Source organism: Mus caroli, chromosome 1, assembly GCF_900094665.2.
Source record: "Mus caroli chromosome 1, CAROLI_EIJ_v1.1, whole genome shotgun sequence".
Classification (NCBI taxonomy): domain Eukaryota; kingdom Metazoa; phylum Chordata; class Mammalia; order Rodentia; family Muridae; genus Mus; species Mus caroli.
This window is the reverse complement of record NC_034570.1, coordinates 151606654-151631531: the sequence shown is the minus strand read 5'-3', so window position 1 is coordinate 151631531 and position 24878 is coordinate 151606654. Positions and strand designations below refer to the sequence as shown.

Here is a 24878-nt window from a genome sequence, read left to right as displayed (position 1 = left end):
GCTTTAATTTATATGAACTATGAACTTACCGTAAGAGAAGGAATGGCCCAAACCCCAGTAGTCACATAAAAGAGCCAGAATTTCCAGGCATCATGGAACATGCTTGGAATCTTAGCACTTGGGAGGTTGAACCAGAAGGATTGCTATGAGTTGATGCACATGTAGCCTTGGAGCCTACCCAGTGTAGTGAGTGCCAGACCACCCAAGGCTTCCTAGCAAGACCATGGCTCATAAACGCAAAACACAACTACAGACTTTTCATCTTCTATGTGGTCTACTTGCTTTGTCACTTTGAAAATATTTCTGCTTGATTTAGTTCCATTCCTCAGCGATAAGATAGAGTAGAAACAGCATTCAAGTTCTTTGACACTACTTGTCTATTGGTCCCCTTTATGCTCCTTTTCCAACAGATTTAGTCCCTCCGGCAGTGTTGTTTCCATGACAGAAAGACACAGAGCCAGAAGTGAGTCTCCTGGGAGAATGGATGAGCCTAAGCAACTTAGCTCCCAGGTATGTAGCTTTGGGCTTAGGATTGCTGTGGTGGTTGAAGAACTTGTCAGTGAATAAATGAATAAGAAAGAAAGATGGAGGAGAAACAACAGTGGCCCTGTTAAATACTGGATTTGATATATATTAAATGTTTCTTAATCTTGCTTGGGAGCACGCTAGAATTAGATTTGAGATGTAGAAAGAAAAAAAAACAACAGAGTGAGGGTGGATTGCTCAGCAGTTTGAGCACTTAACTGTTCTTACTGAAAACCCTGGTTTGGTTCCCAGTGCACAACCATCTATAACTCCAGTTCCAGGGGATTCAGTGTCTTCTCCTGACCTCTGCAGACACTAGGCACACATGTGTTCTGTATATGTACATGTAGGCAGGCAAAGCACTCCTACACATAAAATTAAGTCTTTTTTTTTTTTTAATGTGGAACTTTTTCCTGATTATAGAGCTATATCTGTAAACCTGACAGTAAAATTAACTCCTGAACATTATACCTTTGGGTCATTTAGAACCTGGACTAAAAGTAATTTCATTTGGGGTAGGTAGGGAGTGTGTGTGTGTGTGTGTGTGTGTGTGTGTGTGGTGTAGTAGTAGTAGCAGTAGTAGTTAGCTTATATAATATCTAAACAAATATAAAAAACATAAGCTTACACATTTATGTGTATTTATTATTTTGTATGGATATTATCTTTGTGTACCTGTATGTTTACGTATATATATATATATATATGATTTATTGCTTTTTTATGTGTATTGGTGTTTTGCTCTAATGTTTGTCTCTATGTCTATATGAGGGTATCAGATCACCTGGAACTGGAGTTAACAGTCATAAGCTGCCATATAAGTCCTGGAAATTAAACCCAGGTTCTTTAGAAGAGCAGCCAGTGCTCTTACCCTGAGACATCTCTGCAGCTCTGTATTTTTTTCTTATTTCCTTCCTATTTTTTTCTTTATTTGCTTCCTAAGTCATACTACATCATACTACAAAGTTCTAAAGGCTAGATGTTGTGGTACAAATCTGTAATCCCAGCACTTGGAAAATAGAGACAGGATTACTGCAAAATTGAAACCAGCCTGAGCTACTTAATGAATTCCAGGCTAGCCAGGGCTATAGAAGAGAACCTCATCTTTTTTTTTTTTTTTTTTTTTTTTGGTTTTTTCGAGACAGGATTTCTCTGTGTAGCCCTGGCTGTCCTCGAACTCACTATGTAGGCCAGCCTGGTCTACAAAGTGAGTTCCAGGACAGCCAGGGTTACACAGAGAAACCTTGTCTCAAAAAACAACAACAACAACAAAACTCACAAGAATGATGTCTTCTGCATACAAACTTCCCAACTCTCCTTAGGTAGTGTAAGTGGTTGGTTGACTTTTTTTTTTTTTTGTCTTTTATAGATCCTAATCATTGAGTATTGATTTTCAAAGCTGTAAACCATATAGAACACAATAAATTAGACACTTTAGTCCTTAAAAAAAAAATACAAGTAGTAAAGATTGTATAGCTTGCCAGGCATAATAATGTGTGACTTTAATGCCTGCACTGGGGAACAGGCAGGTGAATGGATCTCTGTCATTTCAAAGCCAGCCTGGTCTATATAGCAAATTCCAGGCCAGTAAAAGCTACATGCTAAGTAAGATTCTGTCTTTGAAAATAATAATAAAGTGAATAGCTAATCTTTTTAACTTCTATTATAATGTCTTGTTATTCCAAACCACTGGGCATTTATTATGTGTATTGGTATACTAAAGCAATAAGGTATTGTTACAAACTAAGTTTTTGTTTTGGTGTTTTCGTTGTTTTTTTTTTTTTTTTTTTTTTTTTTCGAGACAGGGTTTCTCTGTATAGCCCTGGCTGTCCTGGACCTCACTCTGTAGACCAGGCTGGCCTTGAACTCAGAAATCCGCCTGCCTCTGCCTCCCAAGTGCTGGGATTAAAGGCGTGCGCCACCACGCCCAGCGTTTTCGTTGTTTTGAGGCATGGTCTCCATCCCCCAGGCTGACCTCTCTAGAGCTGGAATTACAGATGTCTTCCAGTACACATTGCTATTTTGGCTGCTGTTGTTGCTTTTTGTTTTGCTTTTTGATTGAGTGGTAGAGGAAATGTTAAGAGCTAAGAGGGAAAGTAATTAGAATGCCTTTTTTTCCCCATCTCTCAAATCTTGTATAACACACAAAGGTAACTAGTTATGCAAATAGATGCAGTGATTAGGACAGATCTTAACCACCTTATAGATTAATTACCCAAACACACAAAAAGCATGAGTGCTTATAGGCATCTGCTAGACTTAGTGTCCGTGTAATATAAGTACACTTAAACAATCTCTGTGTTGTGTGTGAAGGTCATTCCTTGTGGAGGATAGCGTACATGCATACATGGCAGCTAGAAGTAAACCTCACGCCAGGTGCATGCCTTTTATCCCAGCACTCAGGAGCCAGAGGCAGGCTTTGAGTTTGAGACCAGCCTGGTCTACAGAGTGAGCTCCAGGACAGCCAGGGCTACAAAGGAAGACCTTGTCTTAGAAAAAAGAAAAAAAACAGGGAGGAGGAGGAGGAAAAGGAGGAGTGAATGTCTGATGTTGTACTTTTTACCTGAATTTTTCTTGAGAAAGGTCTCTAACTGGCCTCACACTCAAAGACTCAGCTAGGTTGCCTGGGATCCGTTTGTCTCTGCCTTTACAGTGCTGGAATTAAATATTCACTGTCGAGCCAGGCGTGGTGGTGCACACCTTTAATCCCAGCACTCGGGAGGCAGAGGCAGATGGATTTCTGAGTTCGAGACCAGCCAGTTCTGGTCTACAGAGTGAGTTCCAGGACAGCCAGGACTACACAGAGAAACCCTGTCTCGAGAAACCAAAAAAAAAAAAAGTTCACTGCCACCAGCCACTCTTTCACATAGGTTCTGGGGATTAAGCACAGTCCTAACATATGCATGGCATGGCAAGCACTTTACTGGCTGAGCTGTCTCCCCAGCTGTGGGGTTTTTCTTGTTTGTTTGTTTGTTTTTTGTTTTTTTCTTCTAAGTAGAATTAAAGGCAGGCAGGAAGAGATTCAGTTTTAATTATTGGTGTACATGTGTAATTTTGTACATTGGTCCAAGTGCCTGTAGAGGCTAGAAGAGGGCCTTGGTGCCTGAAGTGATTTGAGTGAGAATGGCCTCCATAGGCGCATCTATTTGAATGTGTGGTCCCTGGTTGTGGAAAGATTAGGAGGTAGGCCTTGTGGGAGGAAGTGTGTTACTGAGGGTGGCCTTTGAAGTTTCATAAGCCAAACCAGGCTATCTGGCTGTTTGCTTCCTGCCTGATCTGATCAGATCAGATGTGAATTCCCAGCACCATGTCTCCCTGCCTGCCTGCCTGCCTCTACAGTCCCCACCATGATGATCCTGGACTAGCCCTCTGAAATTGTAAGCAAGCCCTCAATTCAGTGCTTTATTGTATACATTGCCTTGGCCATAGTGATTTGTCCCAACAATAACAACCCTAAGACAGCTCCAGGAATTCCAGGAGGTTATGGATACTGTGGATAGAACTCAGGTCCTCTAGAAGAGCAACAGATGCTTTTAACTACTGAGCCATACCTCTAAGTCCATCCTCCCCTATATGAGATAGGAGAGTGTGTTATCCAGGCTCTTCTTAAATTCTTCAGGTTAAAGATCTGCCTGCCTTAGTCTCCCAAATAGGAGCTTCTGCTTTGCACCACTCTGCCAGAAGTTAAATCTTTTTGTTTTTTGCTTCAAGGCTCACAAATGCTGGAATTGCAAGAATATAACACCATGCCTGGCTTAAATGTAGTTTTTAGTTGTAATTAGGATAGAGATTGTATTGGAAATTGTATTTCTGTCGATAAAGCAAAAGATAGTCTATAAAGAAATAGAATAAAAATAAAACTATCTAAGGCTAGTGAGGTGGGTCCTCAGGGAAAGGCATCTGCTGCTAAGCCTGATAACCCAGGACCACATGTCTAGAGGATAAAACTGATTTCTGTAAGAGGTCCTCTGATTTCCATACACACCACACACATTCTCTCTCTTTCTCTCCTCTCTCTCTTTTGTGTATGTGTGTACACACACACCCAAGAAGTCTACCTAATGTAGGTGTTGAGAACTGCACTCAGGTCCCCCTGGAAGAACAGCAAGTGCTATAAGCCACTGAGCCCCAATAAACTTAATACTAAAAAAACAAACAAGTAAACAAAAACCTTTAAAAGTACTGTCTAGAATAGATAAGGACTAAGTATATCTACATACTTTGATGTGTAAGAAAATTTATTATGGTAAGTCCATTTATCAGTTATTTTCCTGTGCCACAGAAGACCAAAGGAAGGCTTTTTTTGTTTGTTTTTTGTTGTTGTTGTTGTTTTGAGACAGGGTTTCTCTGTGTAGTCCTGGCTGTCCTCAAACTCACTCTGTAGACCAGGCTGGCCTCGAACTCAGAAATCTGGCAAGGCAAAATTTTATATATTTTATTGCAGTGATTTGATGTGCTTGTGTCCCTGTCCATGCCCCAGTGCATGTGGCTATCAGAGGACAACTTGGGAGGAGTTGGTTCTCTTCTTCCATCTTGTGGGTCACCAGGTATCAGCTTAGGTTGTCATGCGTGGAGGCAGAATCTCTACCTGCAGTAATACCTCGGTGGCTAACTTACATTAGTATGAGCCAAAGAGAGGAGAAAAAGAATCTGATGGATTGCAAATACTGAAGCTGTAGCTCAGTGGTAGAGTGCCTGTTTTGAAGGCATGAGATCTAGGCTCAGTGCCCAGCACTTCAAAAAAGAATGTAGAAAGCCTTGGTCTTGACCTACAGCCCTTTAAAAAAAATTGACTTTCTGACTGTAAAAGGTGAATCTGAAACAGACTGCCAAAGTTACTTCTTTTTTGTTTTGTTTTGTTTTTTGTTGTTGTTGTTTTTCAAGACAGGGTTTCTTTGTATAGCCCTGGCTATCCTGGAACTCACTTTGTAGACCAGGCTGGCCTCGAAGTCAGAAATCCACCTGCCTCCACCTCCCGAGTGCTGGGATCAAAGGCGTGCGCCACCACACCCGGCTCCAACGTTACTTCTTAAAATCATTTTCTTGCCGGGCATAGTGGCGCACACCTTTGATCCCAGCACTCAGGAGGCAGAGGCAGGTGGATCTCTGAGTTCAAGGACAGCCAGGGCTACAGAGAAACCCTGTCTCAAAAACCAAAAAAAAAAAAAAAAAAAAAAAAAACCAAAAACCAAAACAAAACAAAAAAATCATTTTCTTTTTTCTACCACTGGAAAGTTAGAAATACTTGGCCTAATTTTCCAAGTAAGTTTCAGGCTTTCCAGCTCAGTTTTCCTACTGCTCATGAGCACTCAGTGTCTGTTTTGATTTGTAGACTTCACAGTGCACGCTATAACTCCATCAGATTCTTTCTGTTTTGAGTCAGATTCCTCATTTCTGAGTCCACTTAAAGCCCATTCCCAAGTCTTCCCAAGTTTACCCTACTCTAAGTAGTGCAGTGTTCTTTGATGTTTTTTTCTTTAACCACTATATAGCAGTTTACACATTGTGCATTATTTCTCCTCTCTAGGGGGAGGGGAGAAATAGAAAGCAAGCGCTGTACATTGAAGAAAGCCCCTGGCATCTTAGCTTCTCCTGACTTCTACTAATTCATATAAATTATTCCTTTCCCGTTTATTTGATTTTTGTGGTTCTTACTAAATTAAAGTCTCCTTGAGAAGAGCAGACTGTTTCTAATCTTACACTCTGACACTGTCAGTTTAACTTCTAAGAATAATAATGGTTGACTTTGTCATTGCAGAGATCATAAACTATAAAAGTTATATCTGCTAAATAGGTTATTTAGTAGCTCTTGAAATTTCCAGTTTAAGGGGAAATTAAAAGTCTCAGCTTTGAAGATCTTTAAGTAGCAGTAGTGCTTTTTTTTTTTTAGTTCTTTGAGTGTCTGGTAGCAATTAAAGATTGAAGTGATGGGAACTTCGAAGTCTCTAGCAAGTACATGGGACACTTGTTTTAGAAAGTGTAGACACTTTCAGGTGTGGTAGTTTACCCCTGTAATCTCAGCACTTGGGAAACTGAGGTAGAAAGATCACTTCAAATTTGAACCCAGCCTAGGCTATATACAAGTTCTAAGCCTAGGCTGTCATGTATCAAACTGACAAAAAGTAAAAGAAATCATTTTGGTGGTGTTTGCTTTTCTTTTGGTTTTGATCTTCATTTTTTGACACAGCCCTGGCTGACCTGGAATTCTCTCTGTAGACCAGACTGGCCTTGAACTCAGAAATCTGACTGCCCCTGCCTCCAAGTGCTGGTGAAACAATTAATTCTTAAAATGTTTTTTGAAGCAAGTACTGATTGAGTACATAGCTATTTGGCAGTGCAGAATATCCTTGTATGATATATATTATAGGAAATTGCCAGATGGGATAGGGAAAACCCAGAGGCGGCACCCATTTTATGGCCTTCTTTCACTTATTTTTTTAAAATAACATTTTAAAAAGTTAGATTTGTGTGTGTTCATGTGTGTGTATCACTCACGTGTGTCTGTGTGTGCAGCATAGCCATAGTGTGTATGGAGGGCAAAGGACAACTTGTAGGAATCATTTCTCTCCATTCACCACGTGGGTCTCGGGATTGAACTCAAGATTGTCATACTTTTCTTTTTGGGGGACAGCAGTATGTGGTGGTGCCATTGTTTTGAGAACAGGGTCTCTATGTAGTTCTGGCTGTCCTAGAACCCCTGAGTGCTGGAATTTAAAGGCCAAAGTTGACTTTTCAAGTGTTTTCCTGGACTGAGCCACCACACCAGCCCTCTTCTGTTTTCAAAGTTCAAAACAAACTACAAAAATTACAGTGCTTCCTTTGTTTGCTCGTCAGTTGCATCTTTATCACTGTCAGTTTAAACGAGGCTAATCACAGTGCATGATTTTTGTAATCATAGTTCAGTGGTTATTAAAATGCATAATTTTTTGTGTGCATAGAACTAGTGTGATAAAAGTTTTCCTCAAACTTTTCGAGGTTTTTTTTTTTTTAGAAAATTGTATCCTCCAGGCTATAAATAAAATTGACTTGGCACCTGAGGGCAGGAAGGAAACTGGATGCAAAATATATGTACATCTATATACATATGAGTTTATAATATTTAATATATACACACAAATACATGAATTTGTAATGCTTAATTATCATGAACGGTTACCAAACTAAAGTGCTCAACTATATCAGTTCATTCAGTGCTCAGCACAGTCTCTGAAGGAAATGAATGAATGGTCTGGAATTCGAAGAATAGATAATAAGTGGAACTCATATTTGAACCCAGAGCACTCTTAATTATTACATGATACCATGCATTCAAAATTTTTTTCAAAATGCCTGAGTTTGGTGATAATGTGGCTGTAGTGCCAGCCACATAGGAGACTAAGCAGGGGGATATCTTTTTTTTGTTTTGTTTTGTTTTTTAATAAGTCTCCCACCCCACCCCCCCTTTTTTTTGTTTTTTGTTTTTTGTTTTCTGAGACAGGGTTTCTCTGTAATAGCTTTGGCTGTCCTGGAACTCACTCTGTAGACCAGGCTGGCCTTGAACTGTAACTTCTTTTTTTTTTTTTAAGATTTTATTTATTTATTATATGTAATTCACTGTAGCTGTCTTCAGATCTCATTACAGGTGGTTGTGAGCCACCATGTGGTTGCTGGGATTTGAACTCAGGACCTCCGGAAGAGCAGTCAGTGCTCTTAACCGCTGAGCCATCTCACCAGCCCCCGCAGGGGGATATCTTGAACTAGGGATGTTTGAAGTTGGCTAGTGAGAGTCTGTTGCTAAAAATAAGATTTTGGCTTTTTGAGACAAGGTCTCACTTGTATCCCTGGCTAACCTTGAACTTTCGGTGCTCCTCTTTTGTCTTCCTCAGTGCTGGAATTACAGGTTACAAATGTGAGCCATCATGTCCAGTCCAGATTCTTAAAAATATATCTCAGGGTATTATTACCAATTTTTAACCTCACGAGAATGCCACAAAGCAGGAACAATCTTGTTAGGAGCCTCAGAGAAATTTCTCTGTGCTTTGTCCTGAGTCACTTAGGATTTCTCTAGAAGGTACTGCCTTCTTCTTCCTGTGAGTTCTGTTTTGATGACCTAGGGAATTAAAAAGAAATCCTATAGGAAACAAATGAAAAGCTAGATGCTGTGGGTACTCCTCACTTGGGAAATTGAGACAGGAGGATTGCCAAGAGTTTGAGGCCAGTCTGGGCTACATGGTGAGATCCTGTCTAAAAAAACTGTAAGCCTCAGTGTACAGTTCAACCTTCCGTTTCATAAACTGGTTTCTAGGTGTGCTGTTGAACTGCCTCTTTTAGAAATGCTGAAAAAACAACAACAACAACAAAAAAGAAATGCCAAAAAGCACTGTTCAGCTTGCACATGAGAAAGAGACAAAAGATTGCTTTAGAAACTAAAACATACGGAATGTTAACTAGGTGAATCTTAAGTATTTTACATTCTTTGTATTAATATCTTGGCTTCTGCCAAAAATTGTAGTTATTTCCTACATGATTTTGTTTAAAAAAATTGATCTCGCTGGGAGGTGGTGGCACATGCCTTTAATCCCAACACTTGGGAGGCAGAGGCAGGCGGATTTCTGAGTTCGAGGCCAGCCTGGTCTACAAAGTGAGTGCTACACAGAGAAACCCTGTCTCAAAAAACAAAAAACAAACAAACAAAAAAAAAAAGATCTCAATTACTTTAGTAGTCAACAGGCCCCCCCCAAAAAAAAGGAAAAAAGAAAATTAGTAATTTCTGAATTTAACATAGAATTTTGAACTAAAAGTGTTACTTCAAAACATATTTTTAAAGTTTTTTATTATTTATTATTATTACTATTATTATTATTAATCTGACTAAGTAATCCTGGTGGCCTTCTACTCACTGTGTAGACCAGGCTGGCCTGGAACTTCAGAGCTCTGCTCTCAAGTTTCGGGATTAAAGACATGCACCACTATGCCCAGCTTTATTATTTTCCAAATTGTGCGTGTGTTTCTGGTGGGGAAGTATATGCACATATATGTAGATGCCTATAGCAGCCAAAGGCATCAGACTAGAGCTGCAGTCAGTTGTGAGCAACTAGACATGAATGCTAGGAACTAAATTCTGGCCCTCTGCGAAAGCTGTGCACACTTAATGGCAGAGCCACTTTCCAGAGCCCAATCCAAAACTATGTAAGTTAACTGTTTAAAGGAATATGTCCTTATCCTTCTTGTTGTCAGATGGAAAAACTCCATGTCTTCAGCCAGTTTACTCTGAAGTCACTTAAAGCTTTTTAGTGTTTACGGAGTAGAGAGGTTGCCCTGTGGTTAAGAGTGCTGACTGCTCTTCCAGAGAACCCAGGTTCAATTCCTAGAATTCACATGGGACTCACAACTGTTTGTAACTCCAGTTCTAGGGGTCTCCAATAACACTAGGCACATATGCATAGACATACATGCAGGCAAAATACCCATATACATAAAATAATAAAAATTTAAAGAATTTTTTTTTTTAGTTTTTAGAATGATAATGATGTGCTAGTTGTTGCTTATGATTATATATATTTATAAAGCTTGCTACTGCTGGTTAACATGGTAATAGTGTCATAAATGAAATTTTATTATATTTACCTGTACATATTCCATACTTTCATAAGCCACATTTGAATTTTTGTTTTAATTACTTAAAAGCAATTGAAATTAAAATTTTTCCTCAGTTGCTTTAGATGTATGACAAATGCCAATAACCATGTGGTTACTACATTAAGTAGTTAAAATTACAGAACATTTTCATCACAGAAAGTTCTATATACTCTGTAGTCAGTTGTCTAGAATATAGTTGTGAGGACAGAATCAAGGAATAGTATCTTGGGCTCCTGTTCTCCTGGTATTGCAAGATAGTACTAAAGCAGATGTTTGGGGAATGGCTTTTGGTTTTGGTTTTGGTTTTTTAAAGATTTATTTATTTATTTTATGTTAGTACACACACCTGTAGCTGTCTTTGGACACACCAGAAGAGGGCATCAGATCTCATTACAGATGGCCATGAGCCACCATGCGGTTGCTGGGAATTGAACTCAGGACCTCTGGAAGAGCAGTCAGTGCTCTTAACCCGGTTTTGTTTTTTTGAGGCACGTCTCATGTAGTCCAGGCTGAGCTTCAACTCCCTATGTAGCCAAAGGTAATCTCGAACTCCTAATCCTGATGTTTGCACCTCCCCCGCAGAGGCTTAGTAAGTATGCAGCCAGAACTTCGCTCTGTACTTTTTATAGCAATGAAATAGTACTCTCAGAATTCTTTTTACATTATTATGTTAATAGCTTTACTTTTTGGTAGTATTAACTTTCCTCTTGGCTCTCCATTACAAGTAAGTGAATATGGGCTAGGAATGTAACAAGGCTCAGAGCATTTGCCTAGCTTGCACAAGGCCCTGGATCTGTATTCCTTACATCACGCAGACACAGAAACATGTACTTCTTAGTAATGGGCACAAGCACATTGGGTTGCTTTTCACGTCTACATTTAACATTATGTAATACTCACTCTCTTTCTTCTGACTCAGGTAGAAGAGTCAGCAATGATGGGAGTAAGCGCCTATGTGGAGTATCTCCGAGAACAAGAAGTGTCCGAACGATGGTTCCGGTATAATCCCCGCCTCACCTGCATCTACTGTGCCAAATCTTTCAACCAAAAGGGAAGTCTGGACCGCCACATGCGCCTGCATATGGGAATCACACCATTTGTCTGCCGCATGTGTGGAAAAAAGTATACCCGGAAAGACCAGCTGGAATATCACATCCGCAAGCACACAGGCAACAAGCCCTTTCACTGTCACGTTTGTGGCAAAAGTTTCCCCTTCCAGGCCATCTTGAATCAGCACTTTCGAAAAAACCACCCTGGTTGTTTACCCCTGGAAGGGCCTCATAGCATTTCTCCTGAGACTACTGTCACTTCCCGGCAAGCTGAAGAAGGGTCACCTTCACACGAAGAAATAGTTGCTCCTGGAGAATCTGCCCAGGGCTCAGTTTCTACTACTGGGCCAGATTGAAACATCGAGGGGGAGGGGGCAAACCCTCTTCCCCTTTGGGCTGTAACCAGCCCCTATCAGGACCATGGATTGGTACTTAGATTCACAAAATGCCACGTCACTCAACTAGATGTTCCCATGGTTTTGCCAAATTAGAAGACCAACATGCGGAAGGCACTAAAGGCTCTTCTCCTCGTTCTCACCTCATACTTTGGAAAATACGCAAGCAAATCAGCTTCTAATTCAGGGATCAATAGCCTTGGTTTGTTAACTTTATAAGAAAAAAGATGTTTTTAAACAAACTGATCAATGACTCATTTATCTACCAGTCATGATTGAACACCATACTTAGGTCCATATCATCTTGATGGGTGAAATCCCAGATCTAAACAAACGCAGCAGGAGCTTTGGCCAAGTGAAGCAGCCTGCCAGAAGAGAGGAAGGTGGTCACAATGGTGAGAGAGGGGAATCTTTCTTTCCTCTTCCCTGCCAGAGCATGCATTTCCATGTTTAAAGGGGAAAAAAGATGAATACTGGTGGTTCTTAATAGTCTAAAAGGTTAGATTGATGTTACCCTGGTGAGGCATCTAATACTTTGCCTAGTTGTTTCATGCGATCAGTTCAAGGTAGCTAGCTACCTTGGAGTATTCAGCAGGCAGAATCACCTGAAGCACTTGGGGCTTGGAGAAGTAAAATGAGCCCCTAAGCGTTGACAATAGGCACTCATATGAGAGCTTGGGGAAAGGAGCAGGGGAGGAGGTACTTGTATGCTTTGCAGATACTGCACAGCACGGAGCCCACCTGCAGCCTCCTGTTTGGTGTTTGTAAAGCACAGTACTTGCATACACCCTTCCGTGTTACAGAAATGTTTCTAGTTACGAGATTTAACTTGTTAGGCTGACTACCCAAAGTTCATCCTCCTGAGCTCCTAAGTTTCATATAACAGCAATATTTATATCAAAATGTCACTTTCCAGTGAAATGAGCTTGGATTGTATTTTTAAGTCCACAGGTCTCCACATTTGATAACTTTTATATGGGGTTTTTAAACAGTTTTTTTCTGCAATGTTAATAGTTGAAGAGAGATTCAACACTATTGTTCCTATTGCAACCACAGTTTGATTTCCTTCAACATGTTTTATACTTCATATTCTCAGTCCAGTGAAGAACCTCACTTAAGTCTGGGTCTTGGGTATGCAAGTCTATATATAATTCATAAACCAGTTAGCAAAGTGCTGGTGACTCCAAGAGCTATGTTTTTTGGGTTTTTTTGTTGTTCTTGTTGTTGTTGTTGTTTTTAAATAATACACTACAGGGCACTTCATCATGCACAATCATGTTGCAATAAATGATCTAGGGATCAATTCTTATCAGGTGTGGTTATACTATCATTCCTAAGATTTTTAAAACTTCAAGGAGCTTTTTTAGTGATCTTGAGTTTTCTGAGATTCTTAACCCAGCTCTGAAAGAATTTACCAAACACACAGAGCTTTATATGCCCATCTTGCATGCAGAGAGAGAGGAGAAATATTAAATGATACAGGCAAATGAATGCCTGCACTCTACCATGCAAATAGAAGTCTCTAGCTTGAGGAATTTTAAGAGAATATTTAAATGTATAATTGTTTTGGTACAGAGATGTGGATGATTCTAAGAGATCTGGGAGTTGGGCTGGTCCTACCTGCATTAGTGAGCCATTTATGAGAATGTGAAGCTTGTGTGCTCCTTCCTGTGAGCACTCTGTGGTATGTGAAAAGGTGGGGGGAAAGCCATTTTTTAATAAGAAACTGGAAAGCGGAGGGTGGCTTTGAACAATCTGAGAATCAGATATACTGTATCACTAGAGAAAGATTTTCTCTTCTGAAGAAGTATAGACATTCATCTTTTAAAGGAATATGTGGTACTCCACTTGAAGAGCCTGCCCTTAAAAGCAGCACTGGTGAGTAGTGTCTCTTCTCTGATAATCACAGGCAGGTGTCTTGCTACTTAGTTGGGCAACAGCATGATAAAGTGAAAACTGTCTCCTAGAGCCACCTTAGGGACTACTGTGCTCTGGGGCATCCAAACAGAGCTGAAGTTGTACGGAAACTTTTTAGTTTGTACTTGAGGCCTTCAGTGGACAGATGTTATCATTACTGATCAGGCAGGTAGCTGACACATACAGGAGAGGCTGCTTCAGATGGATTTTTTTTTAAGCCAACCAAAAATATAAGTCTACCCTACTTTTGAGAAGTTAAGTTATATGCTAAAAGTTGTTTTTTGCATTAATAGCTTTTTAGGTGATATGTGAGAAAAACTGAGCTTTCAACTATTACCAAATTATAATGGTAAAGTGCAGTCATTTCTGTAAAAAGAAACTTGGAGCACTTACCAACACTCGATCCAAGGTCAGGCACAAGCCCCTTGAATGGGTAGAGACTGTCGAATTCACGTAGAAATGTTAGGCATGCTTGGTGGGTTCCCTTCCATTTTCACTCATTTCTAATAGGGTTTTACTGTACTAATACTGTGAACAGAGTGCTTTGGGTCCTATGACCACATCAGCACAATCTTCTTTGCTGGTTCTCTCCTCTAATTGGCCTAGCCAGAGCCATGAAATTCATGAGACTTCTAGCCAGGCTACCTTTGAAACAAACTAAAGTTTGCAAAAATAATCTCGTGTTTTAGTTAGAAGTGATAGCATTCTGAATATCCAGGATCCGTATCCAGATCCACTGTGACACTGGCCTACTTCTTTGCTAACATCGCTGTAGGGTCATAAGGGTTAGTAGTATACTGTGTATATTAATGATTATTGGTGCGTACAAGGCATATGCTCTTGTACTAAATGGACTATGGCTGATGCTGATACTTACTACCAAATCTTGACTTGCACACGTCACCTTGTGAGGGGAACTACATTAGCAATGAGAGCTAAATCATCAGTAGGTAACGTAATGCCATGAAATTGCAGTATTAGGACTCTTATCATACAGTGGCACTTAGCAACAGAGGAGCTATCCAGTGTTCTGAGCAAAAGCAGAGAGTTGGCCACGTGTGTATCTGTCTTCACTCTAAATAGACTTTTTATTCTCTCTGAATTCCGATACTGACATAAACTATGGCATTCACATGGCAGTATCACTGTATTTACGCAGAAAGGCTCTTCCTAATGAATTCTTCTCTTTTTTACTCAGAACCATAATTACCTCTAAACTGAGTTGAATTTTATTTTACATAAATTTCAAGTGACTCCATAGTTTGTTTTTGTTTTGTTTTGTTTTTAGATATTTGAGACAGGGTCTTGATGTATATATATATATATACACACACACACACTTACACATATACATACATACAAGCCCTTTGCCATCCTGGTCCTCACTATATAGCCCAGTAGGGCTTTGACCTCATAAGTACTGAGATTACAGGAATATACCACCACACTCGGCCCCATTCCATTTCATTGTACTAAGGAACTAAATCTAATCTTAATGACATAACACTGATTAGTCTATAAAGTTCAAAGAAGAAAGAAAGCAGTTAAGAAAAGTGTTCTTGTATTTTTGCATTTTCATTTGTTTCCAGTTCTCTTCCCATCAATGAAATGGTTTTCCAAAGATGGTATGGTAGACTGTCCATCTTCTTCATAGTGGAAATCCAGCTTCCACTGGATTTGTCTGGTGGAAGAGTGATATTTGTAACTTCATTTTAAATGGTTAAGTAGTCCTTTGTCCAAGAAATAGCTTTGACAGAGTCTTACTACTAACTCACACTGGTTTCTTTTTTTTTTTAACCTGTATAAATTGTTTTTTGTTTAACAAGAAGGTCTAATTGAAAGAAATAGAAGCAGTGGAAAATGGAAAGACTTAATTGTAGTAGAAAAGCACTTAATCAGAAAGATTTGAAATCCTGGAGGATAAGCAAGAAGGGGTCATTTGTTTGGGTTTTTTCTCCCAAATATGTTCTTTATCTGATTAGTATACTTATTTATTCAAGGAATATTGATTGAGTCTTTACTGAGCAGTCTTTGGAAGTGGAGCTTTTTACATAGGCCACAATGAAAAAGAATTTCAGATACTAAAATTATTTTCATACCTGAGAGTTAGGAAAGGAACAGCAATCGGTTGCCAGGTAAATCATTGAGTTTGAGTGTAGCTCTCAGCCAATCAGATCCCTAGGGATTGAGTCAGAATAGGGTTCAGCAAACCATGGCCTTTAAGTGAAATACAAAGGTTTATATGAAGAACAGTATGTCCAAACACCTATGGACTTAGGTATCGTTTATGGTTTCTTTATACTGTAATAAAATTGAGTCCGTGGCCAGCAAAGCCTAATGTCTGGAAGGGGTCAGAGGTTTGCCATCTTCTGGCGTCCTTTCAAAGATTGACTACAGATGATTTCTCCTGACATTTCGCCCTTAGCGTAGTTTGGTAGAGGCTTTAATTTCACGGTCTTATCTGCATCTGGTACTTAAGAATGTGTCATTGTTGTCTAGATCCCCATAAGCCCTCTTGGTGTTTCTTGTGCTTGATTGTCATTCCAAAGGGTATTTAGAATGAATTATAAACCAAAAGGAATCAGGATTATGATTTGTTCTTGTCTAAAAGGTTTAAGTAGATTAAGTTTAGAATAGTTGTTTGTAACAGGATATTTCTTATTTGGCTACCCTGTTCGAAGTTTTATGTTTTTATAAGTAAGTTTTGCCATTTTTTGATCTTGCTTTAACTGATTTGTGTAATAACCTCCCTAGAGTTAAAGGACAGTCTCTGTTCCAGATAGATATAACTGCTTGTGGTAACTCTTGCCTATAATCCCAGCACTTGGGAGGGAAGGGGAAGGTGAGGATCAGGAGGTCAGAGTTATCCCTGGCTACATAAGAGGTTGAGGGTAGCCATGGCTATGTGAGACTCTGTCTCTATTTATCAGATGTACTGTTTTTCTAGATTAGACACCCATACTTCATTTTAATTTTAATTAAGCAAATTCACTCTGTCCTTGTGTGGACTAATAAAAAGTCCAAAATCTTTCTATCTTTTTCTCCTGTAGGTTTTCAAACATAATAAAACATCTGGATTTCAAATTTTTCTTAGGCCCATTCTTGCATATCTGCTATTACCTTACTTGTGTTTTTTTTTTTTGGTTTTTTTTTTTCGAGACAGGGTTTCTCTGTATAGCTCTGGCTGTCCTGGAACTCACTTTGTAGACCAGGCTGGCCTCGAACTCAGAAATCCGCCTGCCTCTGCCTCCCAAGTGCTGGGATTAAAGGCGTGCGCCACCACGCCCGGCTTACCTTACTTGTTAAAATACATATAGAACCATTACATATTTGCTTTGTTCATCCTTAGTCTTATATAAGATGCAGAGAAATGTAAAATTTTAGTTGTGGGGATCGAGAAATGGCTCAGCGGTTAAGAGCACTGACTGCTCTTCTGAAGGTCCTAGTTCAAGTCCCAGCAACCACATGGTAATGATGGTTGCTCACAACCATAAGTAATGAGATCTGGGGCCCTCTTCTAGGGTGTCTAAAGATAGCTACAGTGTACTTACATATAATAAATTAATGAATCTTTAAAAAAATTTTAACTGTGGTCATAGAAATGCTTGCAAGAGGAAAATATGACTTCTCCCCATTTGGAAATAAGACAAGGCCTTCAGAGTTTTATTTGGGCAAAGTTTTCTAGACTGTGCTAATTCAGTATGGTGAGCTTGATTTGTTGTTATAAACCCTATCCTTGTAGATAAAAGTGGGATGAGTCATTAGTCTCCATGCACAACTTGGGTTTGGTTTGGTTGTTACATTTTGTGACAGGGTCTCTCTCACTATGTATATCTCTGACTGGCCTGGAACTGCCTATGTAGATTAGACTGGCCTGGAACTCAGAGATCTTTCTGCCTTCCAAGTGCTGGGACTAAAGGCATGTGTCTCCATGGTTGGCCACCTCTTTGTTCTTAAAGTTGCCTTCTAATAAGATATTACTATGTTTTATGTGATATAGTAGCCTATGAAGAATAGATAATCCTCATTATAAAGTTTCAGGCTATTCATTACACTTAGCACATTACACTTGGTAATAATGGGTTTTCTAATTGACCTGGGTGGGACATGCCACTTGGAAGACATTGCTGCAGATAACTGAACATCCAGCTGTACTCTCTTTGAGTTCTTGCTAATAGATGTCATTTAAATAGGAGCCAGTTGAAAGCATTGACATTTACCAAGCATTACGACTAATTCTCAATATCTTTGCTTCTTTGCTTTCCAAATTTTTCCTGGTGTTTAGATCAGGATTTTTAAATAGTGCTTTTCCCCAGGCTTGTGTTTTTACCTAGATAGTAAGTAGGCTTTCTTCCTCTGGACAGGCCAAAGTATCAATAAGTTGGAACACCTGAGCTTGTTGCATTACAAAGAAAGTAATTATTGCTAGGGACAGTGACCTTAAACCCTTAGAGATGTCTGTGCAGGTCATCTACTTTTGTTGTGTTGGAAGACCATTTTTTTCTCAAATGATACATACACAACAATGCTGGAAAGACAAATACTATCTGAAATCCACATTGAAGGCAGAGTGTGGTGGGGGGTGGAAGGGAGCTTTTCTTTCTTTCTTTCTTTCTTTCTTTCTTTCTTTCTTTCTTTCTTTCTTGTTTTGGTTTTTCAAGACAAGGTTTCTCTGTGTAGCCATGGCTGTCCTGGAACTTACTCTGTAGACCAGACTGGCCTCAAACTCAGAAATCCGCCTGCCTCTGCCTCCCAAGTGCTGGGATTAAAGGCGTGCGCCACCACGCCCAGCTGGAGGGAGCTTTTCTAATGCTTGATATTTTGTGTCTACTCAGTAGGTCCTGTGGAAGAGGCTCAAGTGTCCCACCCAGTTAAGGTAGTCTTACATTGAGCATAATTTAAAGCCCTGACTCTTAGGATGTGGATTAGTCTGTAATGCCAGAAGTATCTCACGGAAGGAAACATATGCAATTACTTGTCTTCACTATATGTAGGAGACTTCCATTAAAGAAATATTAAGTACTTTTTGATACCAGACAATGTGCTTGGAGTTTTTCAGACAAAACAAGCTTTAATTAGTTGTGACTTACCCATTCTTTTGTTTTTCTCTCCAGGTAGCCCTGGCTGTCCTAGAACTCACTACATATACCAAGCTGGAACTCATAGACTTCTGCCTGCCTTTGCCTCCTGAGTGTTGGGATTAAAGGCAAGCTCTACCATGTGCAACAGGGCTTCCCATTTTGAGAGTCAAGTAGGTTTTACTTAATGAGAGTCTGATACATGAATTTTTAGAAAGCTTGCACTTTTTACTATAGAGAAGTTCTAAAAAAAACAAAGTCCTTAACTATACTGTGAGCTCTACTAGCATACTACATTTATGTCAAGATATGCCTAAGATAATAATAGTAATACTAAAAACAGCCAATTTTTTGAATGTTTATGTACAAGATACAGTTCTATTAATTAACTTATCCTCATGTCAGTCTGTTAAGATCATTGTTATCATCTTAGAATGACACACTTTGTCTTTACATAGGCGATCTAACACCTGATACTCAGAACAGCCTCTAGTGCCTTTCGTGAGTAAAACTATGGCACCTTTTATAGATGAAAAAACTGATGAGCCTAGGGGTACATAAGATGAAGGTCAGATATTTACCAATCCAGTTCCAAAGTCCAGGCTACCTCCACTATCGCGCTTTTACTTCCTGTACAGTACCTACTAATGTTCCTACTTTTAGTAAAAAAAAAAAAAAAAAAAAAGAAGTTGAGGAGGTGGTTAAACTGGTCTGAAAGGTTCAAGATGATGTCACGTGTGCCTGGTGTATAGGAACCTGAAAAGCTGGGCCTGGCTTTTTCATTGAGTTTCAAGGATTCTCCATGGTAGTTGGACTTCTTTTTGTTCGGTTTTTGGTTTTTGGTTTTTTTTTTTTTTTTAAGATTTNTTTNTTTNTTACATGTAAGTACACTGTAGCTGTCTTCAGACACTCCAGAAGAGGGCGCCAGATCTCATTACGGATGGTTGTGAGCCACCATGTGGTTGCTGGGATTAGAACTCTGGACCTTCAGAAGAGCAGTCGGGTGCTCTTACCCACTGAGCCATCTCACCAGCCCTTGTTTTTGTTTTTTGAGAAAGGGTTTCTCTGTGTAGCCCTGGCTGTCCTGAAACTCGATCTGTAGACTAGCCTGGCCTCCCACTCTGCCTCCCAAATTCTGGGATTAAAGATGTGGGCCTCCGCCACTCAGCAGGTAGTTGGACTTTTAACATGGCAGCTTAGGCTGGGCAGAAGATGCCAGTCTTCTTAAAGGCCAGGCCTCCAGTCATCACGGGGTCACTGCCATACTTTAGTAAGCGCTGAGCCTAGACCCTAGGGGAGAGGAAGTACCTAACCTTTATGAAAGACATACGGAGAGTGGAGACCTTGTTAAATTGTTTACAGGTAACTTTAGGCTGATATTTTCTCCTAAACCTTTTGCAGTCAGTTTTGGTTGGTTTGTTTGTTTGTTTGTTTGTCTGTTTGTTTGTTTGTTTTGTCTCTAATATTTAGGAAATTTTTCCCCATGTTTGGTTTGACTTTTCTTATTGTACAAAATCAAAAGACCCCTAAGTTTTTCATTAAAATACCCAGGTAGCTCTCAGGTTTCTAGACCATTTCCCACAGCCCTTCTAAGAAAAATTCAACTAAGCTTGTTGTTTTAAATGGTTTCTAAACTCAGGAGACCCACATAGTCAACTTTGCTTATTTCCTGTGCCAATTAGCAGACAAGGGTGGTTGTCTCTCTACTGTTTTTTTTTTTAATTAGATATTTTCTTTATATACATTTCAAATGCTAGCCCAAAAGTTCCCCCTCCCTTATCCCTCCCCCTGCCCTGCTCCCCTACCCACCCACTCCCACTTCTTGGCCCTGGCATTCCCCTGTACTGGGGCATATAAAGTTTGCAAGACCAAGGGGCCTCTCTTCCCAGTGATGGCCGACTAGGCCATCTTCTGCTACATATGCAGCTAGAGACACGAGCTCTGGAGGTATTGGTTAGTTCATATTGTTGTTCCTCCTATAGGGTTGCAGTCAGTTATTAATACCATTGAAGCCATTTATTCCATCTGCTGTGTGACAGTAAAAGATCTAGAAGGAGAATGAGACAAATGCCTGAGACTCACTTTATTAGTTACAGCCTTCTTTCAAGTTCCACACACTTTAAAGCACTTGTTCCTTTCCCACTCTATACTTTGTTATGGGATTTTGCTGTGGTTGCTGTGAAGCCACAATAGCTATGCATGCTAAGCCAAAAACACTCGTAGGAAATAAAAGACGTATTACTGTTTGAGATTTTGATTTATTGGAGACAGCTGCATTTATGTTTATAAATAGGTGGGAAATTCCTATGATATGAAAATATATGGCTACTAAATCATTTCAGGAATTGCTATTGTGTGGCTTGCTAGCCTATTATTAAGACCATAAGAGGTTCTTGTACTGTTGTCTCTTACATGCCAGGCAAGTGCTCTAACCATTGAGCAACATCTCCAGCTCACCACAGTCAGTTTTGCCTACTGCCTACTTGTCTTATGCCATCTCTACCCACCACTTCTCCTCTTGTATAATTTTATGCTTAAAGATGAATTAATTGGCCGATCCCATTCTTACTGTTTTTCTTACAGCAAAGTCAGTTGCCCAATTGTGTGTATTAGCTTCTCTCATTCAGAGTCACAGATCGTTGGTGATTTTTGAAGCTGGGGTTGTCAGATTTATAATGCTTTACTTAAACCTCTGCTGACTTAAGATAATTAGGCTAGAAAACTTAAACTAGTCCTGCGTTGAGAAGAAGATGGTAGAGAATAAATTGTACTCTGCTAAGTACCCCCAAACCAATAATACTCATAAGAGAAAAAATGTTTGAGATACCAAGTGAGTAGCTTCCCAGAGAAATAGCTTCTAGCCCATCATTTCTAGTTCTCATGGAGTCCAGTGATCTCTGCTGCTAAATGAGGCCTAGGGAAATAGAGGGGTACTAGGAACCAAAGGCATAATTTAAGACCGTGTAAAATGCTAGGAACTGGGGGGAAAGAGGAAAAAGAAAAACAGAAAACCCCATAGTGCAGTTAGAGAGCCAGGGGTGGAGTGGAGATTAATTAGGTTTTATCGTGTAAAGAAGAGGGGACTTTTTAATGAATATAAGGAATAGAACTTAATTTAAAACTTTTTAAATATTCATTTCCACCCTGATATAATCCACTTACCTCTGTCTTTCTTAAATAACTTTGAAATTACAGTCCCAGGAAGTGACAATTTTACTGTGATAACCTGTCATAACTGGCATGCTGTACTCACTGAGAACGCCTCTGGAATCTCTGTGGTCATTGGATGGCTACATAGGAAAGGAACAGGTGAGCAAAGGAGGGTCCTACAGATTGACAATCTTCTCTTTCCTTTCAGCGACACAGTCACACCAGCTGGAGTACGTAGCCACTACCTGAGGGTTAGAGTTCTGCCTGTAGCCTCATCTTGAAGCAGATGCTGATGACATTTGAGAATGACGTGTTTCCTATAAGTCATAGAAGCCCAACTGTAGTGGTTAAGAACCACTCAAAGCAGAGATGCTATGCAGGGAACAAAGCTTAAATGTGTTTCCTCTGGAAGCCACATTACTAAAGAGGTCACAAAAAGTGTACCAAAAGTCCACCTCTGAAGTGCTATTAGGTGGCAGGCATATTTAGCATTTATACGGAGTTTCTAGTATTTTTACAAAAATGATTTTAAATCTGGTAATGAGTTTTGTTGTTGTTCTTTAATGAGCCTGTTTTCTTTTTGGAAAAATGGCTCAATAAAAATATCACTAAAGAATTCAATTGTATATGCATGTGCATTAAACACAGAATGGTATACTGAAGATAGTTCACACAAATAATTTTATGGGAAGTTTAGCTATTTTCTTAATGTCTTTTTCATAATGTATGTTTATAAATATATTTACTCACCCACCATGATCTTGGTAGCTTAGAAGCATTTTGTTAGCTGTGTTGTAGTAAAAATTAAATTCTTAGCATAGTAGGCTTTAAGAGCTTTTGTTAACTTTGTATTTGGACTGAAAAAAATATTTCTTGCACTTTCTATTTATAAAGATGTTATAACACATCTAACAGCGCATCTGGTTTTTTTGTTTTGTTTTGTTTTTTAAGAGCAGCAGATGTAAGTATTCAAGTGAAATATATGCTTAAGGCCCTGGCAAAAGAAAATATGCTTATAGCTACCTGAGAAAGGCTAGGGATCAGTACACAGCAATTAGCCTGAAAGCAGCTGTTGGGATGAACACACTGTGGCTGTGAATTGCAGTATTGCTGTGAGTTACTGGGTGTTTGTGTGCCTATACGGAAAAGGTGTTTAATGAAGGCAGATGGTCAGCGTAGACTATCCTACCTCCCAGCAAATACTGAGCATATTCAGGATTTCCCTGCAGCCCTGGCACAGGGGCTTGGCTCCTCAGCCAGCCTACCCCCATTCCTTTCTCTATACATTTCAGCTCCTCTACCTCTGGGCATTTTGCTGAAGAAATAGGGTGTAGCTTTCTATAGCAAGCAGAAGAAAGCTAGACTCAAAATACAGAGGCTATAATGCAGATGTTAATGTTTGATTGTTGTTGCCCAAAGTCTTTCACTTGTCTGTTAGAGGTAGGCTTTGTTGTGTGTTCTTGCCCATGCACATATGCTGTGTTTTCCTATGTTGCCCAAGCTGGCCTCAAACTCTCCATCCTCCTGAATCACCCTCCATTTTTGCTGTCTCTTTGTGATGTTCCCAAGGCAGACCCTCAGGCCTTGCTTTGTAGCTCAGGCGGGCCTTCAACTCTCACTGTTCCTGCCTTGGCCTCTCGCTTGCTGACACTACCAGCATGTGCCTCAGCATCCTCCTCATGTGTTTGTTCTTACAGATTCCCAAACTCTGTTGAATGGCGTGTTTCACTTCATTCCTCTTCTTTCATTGCTGCTGTTGGCAGTTTATTTGTAGAGACTGGAGTATTAGCCATGTGTTCCTGATAATGAGCCTACTGTCAGTATCTTACATGGGTATATATGACAAGGATTCTTGGGATGATCTATTTGCTTCTAATTACTCCAAAAAAAAAAAAAGAGAGAGAGAGAGAGAGAGAGATGTCCCGGGCAGTGGTGGCACACGCCTTTAATCTCAGCACTTGGGAGGCAGAGGCAGGCAGATTTCTGAGTTTGAGGCCAACCTGGTCTACAGAGTGAGTTCCAGGACAGCCAGGGCTACACAGAGAAACCCTGTCTTGAAAAACAGAAACAAAAAGAGGTGTGCTTTTTAAAATGCCACCTAGTCAGAACTGGTTTCTACTTGAGGTGCTAGTTCCCAGAGCAAAGTCAGCTTTCCTACCTTTGGAACATTTGTAACAGCTGAGAAGCAACTAACAGATGTCCTGGAATGTCTTCACCTTTTCATTCAACTTCTCTGTGTGGCTACAATGTCTAAACGCAGCAATTCTCTGGTTAGAGATAAAAATTAGAATTCTCCATTTTCAGATCTTTAGGTGTTTGCAGTGTTTTCTGGGTACAGTTTTCTTTCCTTGTGACACTATCGGTAGGGCAGATAGGAAATACAGATAATGTGAAATTCCCAATAGGGAGAGAAGCACTCCACAAAAGTGACTGTGAGCAGTTTCTGAGTAAACCCAGTGTGAGAGAAAGATGAGTTAAACCTGTGAGTCTGTTCACCACAACTGCTTACTGCTAAACCGGAGAGTCGTTCTCAGTCTGCGGGCCGTGCTAGCATGGCAGGCTCAGGACTTAAGTTGTGCTTAGGAAAGCTCTCCCTCCTGCTTACAGCTTGTATGATGTTTTATTCTAGGCCTACCCTGTTGTCTTGGTATAAATCATTCTTTAAAACACATATTTAATTCTTACTTAATAGTACTTTATTGTCAGTGTGGTTACCTATTTGGTTAAACTAATATTTGGAGAAATAAAGAGTGCCCAGGTAATTTTCTTGAGTTATATCAAATTCATGAATGTAGACGGAAACAGTCTTCCCCTCTTCCTCTGGCTTGGATGAGCACTGAGCCTTTGTGACACCCCTTCCAGACATCATTTCCATCTGACTGGTCTGCTGTGCAACCCGGGCTTCAGAAAGATGGCTAGGGACAGCATGGGAGTGCAGTGGCTGCTTTGGTATCGCACTCCTGTTTAGCATGCACAAGACCCTGTGTGCAGTCACCTGAGCAACGACAGAAACCTGCCCGATGATTCTGATGTACAGCCAGGGCTGAAATTCACTTAGTGAGGACTCACTTGTGGTCTTGGACAGGATAACCTCAAACTAGCATTATCTCGTTCTCTTTCTCCCACTCTCCAAGTGAAATGAAGGT

General features: G+C 39.9%; 1 protein-coding gene across 6 annotated transcripts in view; it reads left to right on the top strand.

The window, feature by feature from the left end:
* Window positions 1-23656, top strand: part of Zbtb37 (zinc finger and BTB domain containing 37) — a 28370-nt gene extending 4714 nt beyond the window's left edge. For 4 of the 6 annotated variants that reach the window (XM_029477927.1, XM_021161878.2, XM_021161862.2 and 1 more), the window contains 2 exons: window positions 411-510; window positions 11063-14800. In XM_029477927.1, the coding sequence (XP_029333787.1) occupies window positions 411-510; window positions 11063-11548 (586 nt within the window). In that variant the 3' untranslated portion in view covers window positions 11549-14800. Of the gene's footprint in view, window positions 1-410; window positions 511-11062; window positions 14801-18618; window positions 19451-21940 lie in introns of those variants that run through there. The other 2 variants (XR_003836757.1, XR_003836758.1) reach the window with 2 other exon arrangements.
* The last annotated feature ends 1222 nt before the right edge of the window (window positions 23657-24878 follow it).